At 34.0% G+C, this 12,784-nt stretch overlaps 1 protein-coding gene across 1 annotated transcript; it reads left to right on the top strand.

The window, feature by feature from the left end:
• The first annotated feature begins 4,911 nt into the window (after positions 1 to 4,911).
• On the top strand, positions 4,912 to 10,253 carry LOC136232315 (uncharacterized). The gene is made up of 3 exons (XM_066021390.1): positions 4,912 to 5,188; positions 6,119 to 6,287; positions 6,558 to 10,253. Exons 1-3 carry the CDS (start codon positions 5,075 to 5,077, stop codon positions 9,770 to 9,772), a joined length of 3,498 nt encoding a protein of 1,165 aa, XP_065877462.1. The 5' UTR covers positions 4,912 to 5,074; the 3' UTR covers positions 9,773 to 10,253.
• The last annotated feature ends 2,531 nt before the right edge of the window (positions 10,254 to 12,784 follow it).

The raw sequence follows: 12,784 nt of genomic DNA, 5'->3' as shown, positions 1-12,784 counted from the left end.
AGTATAATTTTTATTTTTCCAAATTTAGTCGGTGGGACCCCTCATCGGACCCTCGCTCAGCGGGGACGCGTAGTGCGACCGGGCCGCCTTTTTTTTTTAGTCAATAACGATCTCAAAATGAAAATTTCAAGAATTAAATAATATTTTAAACAACTTTAATTCTTCAATCTTTTAGGTTTCAGGTCATTTAGGTGTTGTTTTTTTTATGAGAGACCGTTAATATTTAGTGATAGAAAACTCAAAAAATGATGATTTTTAAAAATAAAAAATGTGGTTCCACAGTAAATATGATACTAAACAATTTTAATTCTTGAAAATTTTCATTTTGAGCTTGTTATCGGCCAAATTTTACAAAGGTAAATAAAAAATAAAATTTTTACAAACCATAAAATTGTATTTGTAACGAAATATAACACATGTATCCATCTACAAATCTATGAAACTACAGTATATATCTATTTGTAATTATTTTTTTTTTCAGAAAATAATTTCTAATATGTGAGAGTATCTCCAAGAGACTCTTAGTGAACTCTCTAAAAATAATATAAAAAATTGACTCTTAGTGATTTAAGAGTGGTTAAGATATATCATCTCCAACAATGCTCCTTATATTCACTCATTATTTATTATTTTATTATTAAGATTATTATTTATTGTTACATTATCAATAGTGTGAGGAGAGAGACTCATCAATAATAAATTATTATTATAAAATAAAGTTAGGAGGCACTAAGAGGTGGAGAGAGACTCTCTATTAATAGAGAGGATGAAGAGGCTCTTAGTGATTTGAGGAGCCACTAAGAGACTGTTGGAGCTGATTTTTTATTCTCCCTCCTCAAATTTTATCTTAAAGAGCTAATTTAAGAGTCTGTTGGAGATGCTCTGAATAAAAAAAAGGTAAAGTTCAAATAAAACCCCTGTGGTTTCATGAATTTTCAGATAAAGGACTGTGATTTACTTTTTGTCAAAACGAGGACTAAGGTTTTCAACTTTAGCAAAATAAGGAATTTTTCGATTGATACTATTAAAATCACCCTTAACAACTTTAAAAATGACATATTTTAAGAACTACTAATATTCTAAGCAACTTTAATTCTTCAACTTTTTTTTTTCGAGATTATTTAGATGATGTTTGGTAAAGAGAGAGAAAGTTAATGTTTAGAGAGAGAAAGTTCCAAAAAAGATGATTTTCTAAAATCGAAAATGTAGTTTCATAGAAAATATGACATTGAACAACTTTAATTCTTGAAAATTTTCATTTTCAGGTCGTTAAAGATAGTTTTAATAGCATTATTAAAAGTGTGAAACCCCAGTCCTCGTTTTGATAAAAAGTAAACCACAGTCCTTTATCTGAAAATTAGTGAAACCACAGAGGTTTTATTTGAACTTTCCTCTAAAAAAAAGATCGGTAGTCAAACGTGGTAAAAACTATGTGGCTATGTGGTACTCAATAAATATGCAAGTCTTCTTCCTTTGATAAGTGTGAGCATTAATTGTTGTATTTGGGATATTAAGACGAAATATTAATTAAATCTTAGCAATTTAAACTTGTTTAGACCAACATTCTTGATATAACCATTGCAATTTTCTAACAAAAACATCTTTGATTTTATGAAACTGATTTCTTGTTTTTTAGTTTCCAATTTGTTTTGGAAGCAGTAAGCATTAATGAACTAGGTGGTAATAAAATGCATATATGTCTCTAACATTTTGATTTATCATATTAATAAAGTTATTTTTTGGATTAAAGTGTAAAAATACTGGTTATGTTGATAGTCAGGAGCAATTTTATTCTTAACATCTAAAATGCTGCAATTTTACCTATAATATTGGCAGTCAAGAGCAATTTGACCTCTAACGTTGGTAAGTTGGGTCAATTTCAGATATCATTATAAAATACAAATGTTTTGCTACTTATCTGCACTAGTTACATATCGATTAGTTCTAAAAAAAGTTCACTTTTTTTTTGTGATTTAGTAAGAGAATTAGATATTAATATTTTTAAATTTGACGAAATATTTGAATTTTTCTGTCCAAGTCGTACAAAATCACAGTATAATTTTTTAGTTTTAATTTTTTTCACATCTATTCACGCATTTGTGATCTGTTACTAATGAGTAATAAAATGATGCACATGTAAAGCATATATGACAAAATTTGTGACTGAGAAGACAGTTTGATGAATTGTTTCTCAAATTGACCAAATTTACCAACGTTAAGGGTAAAATTGGACCATTTTAAACATTATGAGGTAAAATTACTTCTAGCTGTCAATATTAGAGGTATTTTTATACCTTATCCCTATTTGTATATTAAAATTCATCGGACAATTTGAAAGACAATTAATTCTATACTGATTAATCATCACGTTAGACATGTCTCATTTTTAAAGTTGATTCGAGAGGTATGTAATTACCATGCATATAGATGCGGATCCAAAGGAGGGTAGACGGGTGGGAGTTTGAGCACGCACTGCTGCTCGTCGAAGAACATTGAAAACTCCATAGAATGTAGTGTACAATATTTTAAATTTTTCTACAAAAAATACTAAAAAATATCAATTCAGCTGTTATAAATCATGAGAGAGCATTCAAGCAAGGGCTAAATGCATGAATATCATAATTAAGTACATAATTACAATTAAGTCATATTACCAAACTTAATTCTTAAAATGTCATTATTCTCTGTATATTATGATTTTACACCATAATTTAAAAAATTTAAACTCAAATTCATAAATCATAAACTCTAGAAAATATATTCTAGACTTTTAATTTATAAATTCTAATCCGTAAAATATATTAAAAGTATTGATTTTACTAGTTTAACATAATCCAAAATTATGACTTGATATAGTTGTAAATAGTTTTTAAAAGATGAATTTCTATGTAATTTTCCCTTCAAGCAACCCTTATAAATATTGGATCCATATGTGCATGCATATACCATAGACTTAACCATGGGTCTAGATACGTGCTTGCTTCGTCGAGGCTCGCGTCTAATGGACATGAAAAATTAACATTATACCCAACCTGATTCAGGTCCGTCAAAACCCTTAACATTATATCCAACCTGATTTAGGTCCGCCAAAACCCGCATATTCTAGGGCTAGGAATAGGACAGCCTGATCTACTAATATTAATCATTAAATTTATACTTTTATATATTAAATATTTATTTTTAAATATAAAATTTAATTTTTATTATTAAACAATATAAATTATTTTTTAAGTGTGCATATTTATATTGGGCCTGAAATTTAGTTTTTAAGCCAACTTAGCCCAACCCAAACCCTTAATAATGGTCTGGATTGGGCTTAGACTCAATTGTTTTAAATGAAAATTCAGTGGGCTCAGTCCAACTTGATCTATGAACAAATTTATATGTGAAATATAAATGCAGCATTGGTCACTCAACTTATATGGTTATCTCAAAATGGTCACTCAACTTTAATTTATCTCAATAAAATCATTCAACCTTAAGCTTTGTTTCAATTAGGTCACTATGACAATTTCAGTGATTAAAAAACACCGAAATAGTGACATAAGTGATACGTTAATACGAGACAACTCATATTTCTGATCGAAATGATACATGATATCCACATATGCGCTACATGGCTATCACATGTCGATTATTTTTTATAGAAAAAAAAAACTAAAATTTAGTTTTTTCATAAAAATACCTATGTGGCTGTCATATTTTGTTTCGGTCAGAGATTTGAGTTAACTCATGTTGACGAGTCACCCATATCATTATATCGATACGTTTTAACCACTAAAATCAACGGAGTGACCTAATTGAGACAAACCTCAAAATTGAGTGATTTTATTGAGACAAATTGAAGTTGAGTGACCATTTTGAAACAACCATGTAAGTTCAGTGACCACGTGATATATCTGAAGCCATAATTGTTTTTAAGTTACATTTTTTTATCGATATGTTGTCGCTTAGTCGGTATATAATTAAATTTTTTCCTCCAACATTAATATTTCAATAAAAGTTTTTGTACATAAATTAATCGGATTAATTAGTGGGATTAATGCTATTAAAATCAAATATGAAGTTATATAATTTCATTAAAAAAATTTGAGTTAAGTGATATTTGTGAAATAAATAGGGTTGTAAATGGGACGGAACGGGGATTATATTAACCATCCTAGATCACTGGTCTATCGGGGATTCTTCGTCCCCGTTCTCAAATCACAAATGAGGAAAATTTGGCTACCATCCCGCGCTGCGGGAAATCCCCATCCCCATCCCCATCCCCGTTTAAGTTTTAATTTTTTTTATTTTTTTCTTGTAAAACATCAATTTGTAGTATATATTTTTTTTAAGTCGTAAAATATTATTCCAGGGGCATATAAAATCATAAACTACTTTTTTTTTGAAGCAAAATCATAAACTACTAGACATAGAAAATTAACTAAACAATTACAAATAAAGATTCAAAACATAAAATAAAAACAAGTCCAAAATAAATTAATATATATATTTTTTAGTTTTTTTTTTCTATATTCGGTGATCCGTTGGGATCCCCATTGAGGACATTTGGGGACGGGGACGGGAATGGGACACTTATAACCATCCCCGCCCCGTTCCCGACTGTTGGGGACAACATACAAACCATTCCTGTTCCATGGAGATCTTAAACGGGAATTCTTCATCCCCAATAGAGCGGATCTCTAATGAGGACGGAGAATCCCCAACTAATTGACAGCCCTAGAAATAAACCTCATATTTATTGACTGTCAAAAGTGAAGATTCTAACTAATGGATCTAGATATCTCGATTTGTGTGGGCTTTTCTGGTCATTAAAGGCCCATAAATCTGTGCTCACCGGTCCATGTCCACCATATGCAAACGACGTCGCTTCGTCATCTCCTCGCCATCGTCGTCGTCAACTTGGAAAGCACAAAGGAAATGGAGAATCCCTTCTAATCTAGTTCCCTTGTTTCCCCTTCTCGTTCAGGAAGAAAAACTGTCTACCTGCAATAAAAGGCTTGAAAAACCCTTTAATCGGAGGTTGATTTTCATTTTTGATTTAGAAATTTGATCGATATAGAGAGTGGCAATGTTGGAGAAGATTGGATTGCCAGCAAAGCCATCTCTGAGAGGAAGTGCTTGGGTGGTTGATGCCTCCCATTGTCAAGGCTGTTCCTCTCAGTTCACCTTCATCAATCGCAAGGTTTTGTTTTCATTTTTCCACTTTATTTTTCCCCCAATCAATAATGAATCTCTAATTTGCTTCATTGCTCGCAATTTGCCTTTTCGCTTCTTCTTTTGATCTTGTTTTACTTATGAATATTTCGATTGACTTGATCCTGATTTGGATATTCTGTAAGTTTTTCTTTTGGATATTCAACGCCAGTGGAACCGATTTTGATTTTGCATATTCAGTAATTGTGCAACTGGATGAATAATGTTTAATAATGTCCTGGACTTGATCAATTCTAGTGGTATACGGATTTAGATGTTATTGTTGTGTTAGAAATGGCTTCAGCCTTCAGAGTAACTGAAATGTTGCCAAATGGAATCAGCTGTTGGATGTTAATTGAGGTCTTTGTGCTGCTGGTGAAGAATCTATTGAACATCTGTTTTTCCAATGTCTGTGACTAAGAACATTTGGAGAGTTTTAATGTTAAAAGTGTCAGATGCCTTCCAATTCCCAGTACATGTTCAATTGAAGGAGAATTAATAGTTTGATGTGTAGAATGCTGTTATTCGTAGACTGGTGTTATCTGCTTCTGTTTATTGGATTTGGAGGGAGAGGATTATAATGGTTTTTCAGCAGGGGACCTTCGATACGAGTAGAGTTCTTCGCCAAGTGTATTTTTGCATTAAATATCAAGTTCTGAAGAGAGATCAGAATAGGAATATAATATACTGATCCGTAATTGGGAGTTGAGTTAGGTTGGGGTTGTCTGTTTTGTTTTTTCTGGGTTTGTTTGTTGGTGTTATAGTTTTGCTGCGTTTTTTGAGGTTTTGTTACCTCTGTTTTTGTACTGGTTATTTTTGTTTACTGGTTTGGTGCTAATAGTATTCAACTTTTCATCAAAAAATAAAAAAGCTCTGGCTAGTCTTTGCAAGTTACTGATAGTTTGTGAACGGATTTCAGCATCATTGCCGAAGATGTGGGGGTATCTTTTGCAACAGCTGCTGTCAGCAAAGAATGGTTTTACGTGGTCAAGGTGATTCACCTGTGCGTATTTGTGAACCTTGTAAAACCTTAGAAGAGGCTGCACGGTTTGAATTGCGTTATGGAAACAAGAACAAAGCTGGCAGAGGTACTGTCTATCTCATATTTGGTATAATTGCTTACTGTTTCATCTTTACCTTACTCTGAAGTTGTTCCAGCCGTTAAGTGTCTTCTCTCATAACTCTCTTCACGAATAGTTTGAATGATATATATCACTTCGTTTGTTCAAAAGAGGATTTCTATGGCCCATGAATCTGTCGATTATAGTAGGTGACAGATATAATGTGTTAATACTTGGATATATCGTCTAAATGGCATGGAAATTTACATCTAAAACATGCAAGCCTTTTCTGTTCAGGAAGTTCCAGATCTACATCGAAACATGAAGATCAAGTTTTGAACCAGATTCTAGGCAATGATGAGAAGAAATCTTCATGGGCACAAAAATCCAACTCTGAATTAGTTTCTAGAACCGAAAGGCCAAATAGGACTGCTTCATGCACATCTTCTGCTAACGAAATGGTGGATGGCGGAGAAGAAATACAAAAAAATCCGATTGAGGAGTTTAATCATGTTCAAAATGAGATCGAACCAGCCAATCCTGAGAAATTACGTCAGCAAGCTGTAGATGAAAAGAAGAGGTATAAAATTCTTAAAGGAGAGGGGAAGCCTGAGGAAGCTCTAAAAGCCTTTAAGAGAGGGAAAGAGCTCGAGCGACAGGCTGATGCATTGGAGATAACTATAAGAAAAAACCGCAGGAAAGTTTTGCTTTCTGGAAACATGGCTGATATGCAGAACGAAGATAATCCTCGAGAATCCGGCAGAAAAAGAGCACCCCTTGCTCAAGTAAGTAAAGAGAAGGATGATTTGCTCTCTGAACTCAAAGATTTGGGTTGGACTGATACCGATCTCCATGATGAAGATAAAAAGCCAGTTAGTACGAGTATAGAGGGTGAATTGTCTTCTCTTCTCGGAGACATCTCTCAAAAGCCTAAAAAATATGTGGGGACAAGTGGCATTGACAAGACTCAGGTCGTTGCACATAAAAGAAAGGCACTTGCATTAAAACGTGCAGGAAACCTTGCAGAAGCCAAGGAAGAACTAAAGAAAGCTAAAATTTTGGAAAAAGAGCTCGAAGAACAGGAACTCTTGGGTGGAGCTGAAGATTCTGATGATGAGTTATCTGCAATAATCCGTAGTATGGATGATGATGATGAGCAAGATGAGTTGATAGCTGGGCATGGACTGGGGCATGGTTCTGATTTTGACCTGTTGGGAACAGTTGGTGACCTCGGTGATGATAGAAACTTAGAAGTCACAGATGAGGATCTGATGGACCCGGAAATGGCCGCTGCACTGCATTCATTAGGTTGGGCCGATGAATCTGACGATCAACAAAACAATGTGTTGCTATCAGTCCCAATTGACAAGGAGTCATTACTTAGGGAAATTGATTCATTGAAAAGGGAAGCAGTTAACCGAAAAAAGGCTGGTCATGCTGCAGAGGCTATGGCGCTGCTTAAAAAGGCAAAGTTACTTGAAAGGGAAATGGGGAGTCTGGACAGTGAAGTGAACAACTTAACAACAAATTCATCAATTATTCAGAAAAGTTCGGTGTCTCTTCCAAAGAAAGATTCTAAACTTGCACCAAAGAATAGGTTGATGATTCAGAAGGAACTTCTGGCTTTGAAAAAGAAGGCTCTTGCTTTGAGGAGGGAAGGGAAATTGGATGAGGCAGAGGAAGAATTAAGGAAAGGTCGAGTTCTCGAACAACAGCTTGAAGAGATGGACAATGCTTCAAAGGATAAGGCTAACCTGGTAACTATTGATACAGTGGAACCAGAACTTGAATTTGACCAACCAATTCGTGGAAATATTCCAACTGGGGAAGTGGAAGCTGATGTGACAGATGAGGATTTGCATGACCCGGCATACCTTTCTCTTCTTAGTAACTTGGGTTGGAAAGAAGATGATGCATTACCGAGTTCTGTAACGAAATCTTCCAAGGAAGATGACAATCATTCTATTGGAATTGTTGAGCCTGCAGTTACTCATGCCACATACAGCAGCTCATTGAGGACGTCGAAAAAAAGTAAGGGTGAATTACAGAGGGAACTATTAGGCCTGAAAAGAAAGGCTCTTGCTCTCAGACGACAAGGGAAGATTGATGAGGCAGACGAGGTGCTTCAATCAGCGAAAGAATTAGAGACCCAGATAGCAGAGATAGATAATTCCTCACAGACAGAAATTCAGGTCAAATCTAATGTGAATAAGGACGAGAGTGTCATGTTCGAAGATAAAAAGAATGAGCTTATCGGTAAAACATTGAAAGCTTCCTTGGAAAACGATAATAAGTCTGTTCAGATGACTGTGCCCTCGGCTGCTCTTGACTCATCGGATATTCCATCGATGATGCCAAGGCGTAAAGGTGAAATTCAGAGGGAACTCTTAGGCCTGAAAAGAAAGGCTCTTGCTCTGAGACGTCAAGGAAAAACCAACGAGGCAGATGAAGTGCTTACATCAGCGAAAGCATTAGAGGCACAGATGGAGCAGTTGGATGAACCCGAAAAAGAAATTAAGTTGGATGAGCAAAAGCAAGGTTCCCATTCTATTACTCCACCACTCCAGATTGAAAATGCAGTGGACTTGCTGACAGGTGATGGCCGGAATGATCACCAACAGATACCAGCTGAAGAACACGACAAAGCCAATTTTAGTTTTGACGTTTCTCGTCTGCCTGAAGCCCATATGCAAGTTAAACCTGTGTCAAGCTCACCTGAAAATCTTCAAATCAGAGAATCCATTGATGCAAATGAGAAGCCACAAACTGACAAAACAAGTTCTCAGAAACTGGCTTCTCAAAACAACCAAAACCCACTTCAGCAAGAAATTTTGGCTCGGAAGAGGAAGGCTCTTGCTTTAAAGAGAGAAGGGAAATTGTCGGAGGCTCGGGAAGAACTTCGACAGGCAAAGCTACTGGAGAAGAGTTCGGGATCAGGGATCTCTGAGAACAAATCCAGTACTAACAATGCTTCACCATCTATTTCCAATGCTCCTTCTCCAGAAAAAGAGCCTAGTAGATCAAATATTCCTGCGAAACCATCAACTGGGCGTGATCGATTCAAGTTACAGCAAGAGTCCCTTAGCCACAAACGTCAAGCTCTAAAACTGAGAAGAGAAGGCCGAATGGAGGAAGCAGAAGCCGAGTTTGAACTGGCCAAGAATCTCGAAATGCAGCTGGAGGAGATGGATTCCGCCACCAAGTCTTCTGTCGGTACGGCAGGACCAGAAGATGATGTAGGAGTTGAAGATTTTCTTGATCCTCAACTTCTCTTTGCCCTGAAATCACTTGGTATTCAAGATAGTACTGCTGCATCAAAAGGGCCGGAAAAAGTTAGTCCTGCCAAGGGTGAAAATGTTATCCAGGAGAGAATTCAGTTGGAAGAACAGATCAAGGCAGAGAAGATCAAAGCATTAAGTTTAAAACGCTCCGGGAAGCAAACTGAGGCTCTGGAAGCCCTTCGGCGTTCCAAATTATACGAAAAGAAACTAAATTCTCTCACTTCAGCTTGAACAGAAATAGAAAAACAGTACTATCCCTAACCACTACTTGTCCGCTGATTCGACCTTCACCTAGGTTTGGGTCCATATGCAGTGACAATTTCCCTATGAAGACCCGCCTTCGTGATGGCTCTAGTGGATTCATTTTAACCAAGCTATAGCCTATGAGTCACTGGCTCATTCTTCAACAGGTACGCTGTCTGAGCCCCGTGCTACTCCCACTGCTTTTCAAGAGAATCAAAACTTTGGATTTGTGTATAGAAACTTGAGTAAAACTATACTGTTAATTAAATTTGTTTCATACTTCATTTTGAAAATGAAGATAATGATTACTAGACTGAAAATGGTTATTATGAATGTGTTGAAGTTGTTTGAGCTAAATGATTTTTGTAGATCATACTATATGTGAAGATCAGAGATGCTTCATCTTCAAGAATTGAAATGGTTAATGTTTGTAATGTTTATTTATGCTATAAACCAGTAGATTTGTTCACGGGCTTGGCAACCTGTCTATATCCGTATCTGATGTATCGGGCTTTATTATGGAAAAATAAGTTTAAACCTGGTTCAGGTTTGTCAAAACCCTATTATTTTTGTTTTCGGCGCTAGATATATAAAAGTACAGAATGGATCAACACATCCGGTCCAGTCCGATCTATTAATATTAATTATAATACATACGTATTAAATTTGATTTGATTTCCAAGCTCATGTTCGGTTTAGCCTGAGCCCAGTTAAATTGATAGTGGTTTGGGGGCTGAGTGTTTTTTGTGCATGTCTGCGAGCTTTACACAAAGTCTGGCCAATCCGATTTATGAACATGTCTATAAACTAGTAGCGGTGGATTTTGACCAATACGATTCATGAATATACTTATAAACTAGCGGTGGAGGAAAGGGATGTACATGTACGGCTGTAAATGACCCAAGCTGTTCGGTTCGATAAAAGCTCGACTGTGTTCGATTCAATTTATAAACAAGCCGAACTTGATCATGATTTCGTGACTCGATTCAACTGGCATTTTGAGGGCTACATTTTCTATGAAGATTATTACCTCAAAAAAAAATTATTTTAGGTGTGAAAATTTTAGTGACTAAAATCCTTGATGCGAATTGTCCTTTATTGTTTTTCTACCTTGAATATTTTCTATGATATTTAGATTATATTTGGTTTTAATATTGACGTCTTATTTTCTCGCGTCTTATTTCTATTAAATATATATTTCTATTTGGATCTTTAAACCAATTCATATTTATTCGATGTAATAAAATAGAAAACTAAAGTAAAAGAGAAAGACGGGTTACGATGTCTTTAATGGGTTTTTTCTACCCTTCTTTTAGCCTCTCCAAATACTTTCACTCTCATCTTCGTAGATTATAGGGTGGTTCTCTCATCATAGCTCAAGTCTTTTTCTCTTTTCCGTTCAAGTTGTCTCATTTTTTCCGTCCAAGTCTTCTCCGTTTTCAAGTTCTAGATCTTTCATTGTCCAGACGAAGAACTTCAACATGACAGTAAATCTGACAATTACTATTTGAGGACAAATCCACAGTTTTCATGGGTTTGAGAAGCAAATCTGTCTCTTGCCAGATTTGGTACAATCCTCAAAGGTTATGAATCGTGGCAAAGGGAGAAGAAAAGATCATTACTCCCCATTATCAATAGTATTAGTGGGCATGTTTTTATTTTTCGACTCCAGTACTTCCGATCTACTATTGGTCGCCTCCATCTAATTTCTAGCTGAAATGTAATTTTTGGTATTGTATGTATTCCGTCAATCATATCAGTTTGGATATGTCTCTACAGATGCCTATATCTGGTTTGAACGTGTTCTTTGAGTATTTTCTCTTGGATTTTTCAATAGGTTTACTATTGAAGTCCCGGATGTGGAGGATTCGTATCATTTTAAGGATTTGATTTGTACATTCTTATTGTTTTATTTAAGGTACTATCAAGTATCTTTGTATAGACGGTCATTGAATATAGTTATTATCAATATTATACTTTCTTTTAACTATCATACGATTCTCTTACTTCATAAATTTTTACAAAGTATTAATTAAAACTTACTAAGACATACTATTTCATTTGAGTTTTTTTTTTTTTTTTTATCATCAATTATAAATAGAATCAATACTGATATATTTTGGCTGAAATTTTCTTATCATTTCCTTATTATTTAATCACAAAAATTCTTTCTTTTCTATTTATTATTTTTAAAATTTAGATTATAACATCGGATTTCAACTTATTTACTACTTTTAAATAATTTATTAGTTTCTATATTATTATTTAATACTGTTTAGTTCTCATATTTTCAATAATACATTACAAAGTCTTTAACTTTTGTTGTATTTAAAAGTTAGTCCTCTAATTTATTTAAATGACTGATTTTCCCTTTAGTTATTAAAAGTAAATTGTATTTTTTATATCTAAACTTTAATATGTTTACATTTTGATACCTGAAATTTATTTTGACACTTAAAAACTATTATTCTAAATATTAAAATACACTTTTCTATTTTTTATTTTTTTCCAAGAAGAAAATATTATTCTCGGCATGTCTCTCTCATCTCATCTCCTATCTAATTTTAATAAAAAATATAATTCAAATATTTAGTTTATAAAAATAAAAATATTAATACTATTACTTTAAAAAATATTATTCAAGGTATCACTTTGTATCTAAATATTAATTTTAGACTTAATAATGCTATTATTTTAAATATCAAAAATATACTTTTATATATTTACTATTTTTATTCACAAAAAATATTATATATTTTTTATATATTTATTGAAAAGTATTTTTATTTTTATATATTAAAATAATATTTTTATTTAAAATTAGATAAAAGAGTGGAGAGAGAAAGATGTCGAGGACATACTTAAAAAAATAAATATAAAAGTGTAATTTTATAGGAAAACATAACAACAACAACAACAAAGCCTTAGTCCCGAAATGATTCGGGGTCGGCTAACATGAACCATCATATAAAACCGTGAAAATCAAGTCGTGTCAGCGAC

This window comes from Euphorbia lathyris, chromosome 6 (genome assembly GCF_963576675.1).
Source record: "Euphorbia lathyris chromosome 6, ddEupLath1.1, whole genome shotgun sequence".
In the NCBI taxonomy this organism is placed as follows: domain Eukaryota; kingdom Viridiplantae; phylum Streptophyta; class Magnoliopsida; order Malpighiales; family Euphorbiaceae; genus Euphorbia; species Euphorbia lathyris.
This window is presented reverse-complemented; position numbering and strand designations above follow the sequence as displayed.

Coding starts and splice junctions, on each gene's coding strand:
- LOC136232315 (XM_066021390.1), top strand. CDS start 5,075: ATGTTGGAGAAGATTGGATTGCCAGCAAAGCCATCTCTGAGAGGAAGT. Junction 5,189..6,118: donor TCACCTTCATCAATCGCAAG/GTTTTGTTTTCA, acceptor AACGGATTTCAG/CATCATTGCCGAAGATGTGG. Junction 6,288..6,557: donor CAAGAACAAAGCTGGCAGAG/GTACTGTCTATC, acceptor TTTTCTGTTCAG/GAAGTTCCAGATCTACATCG.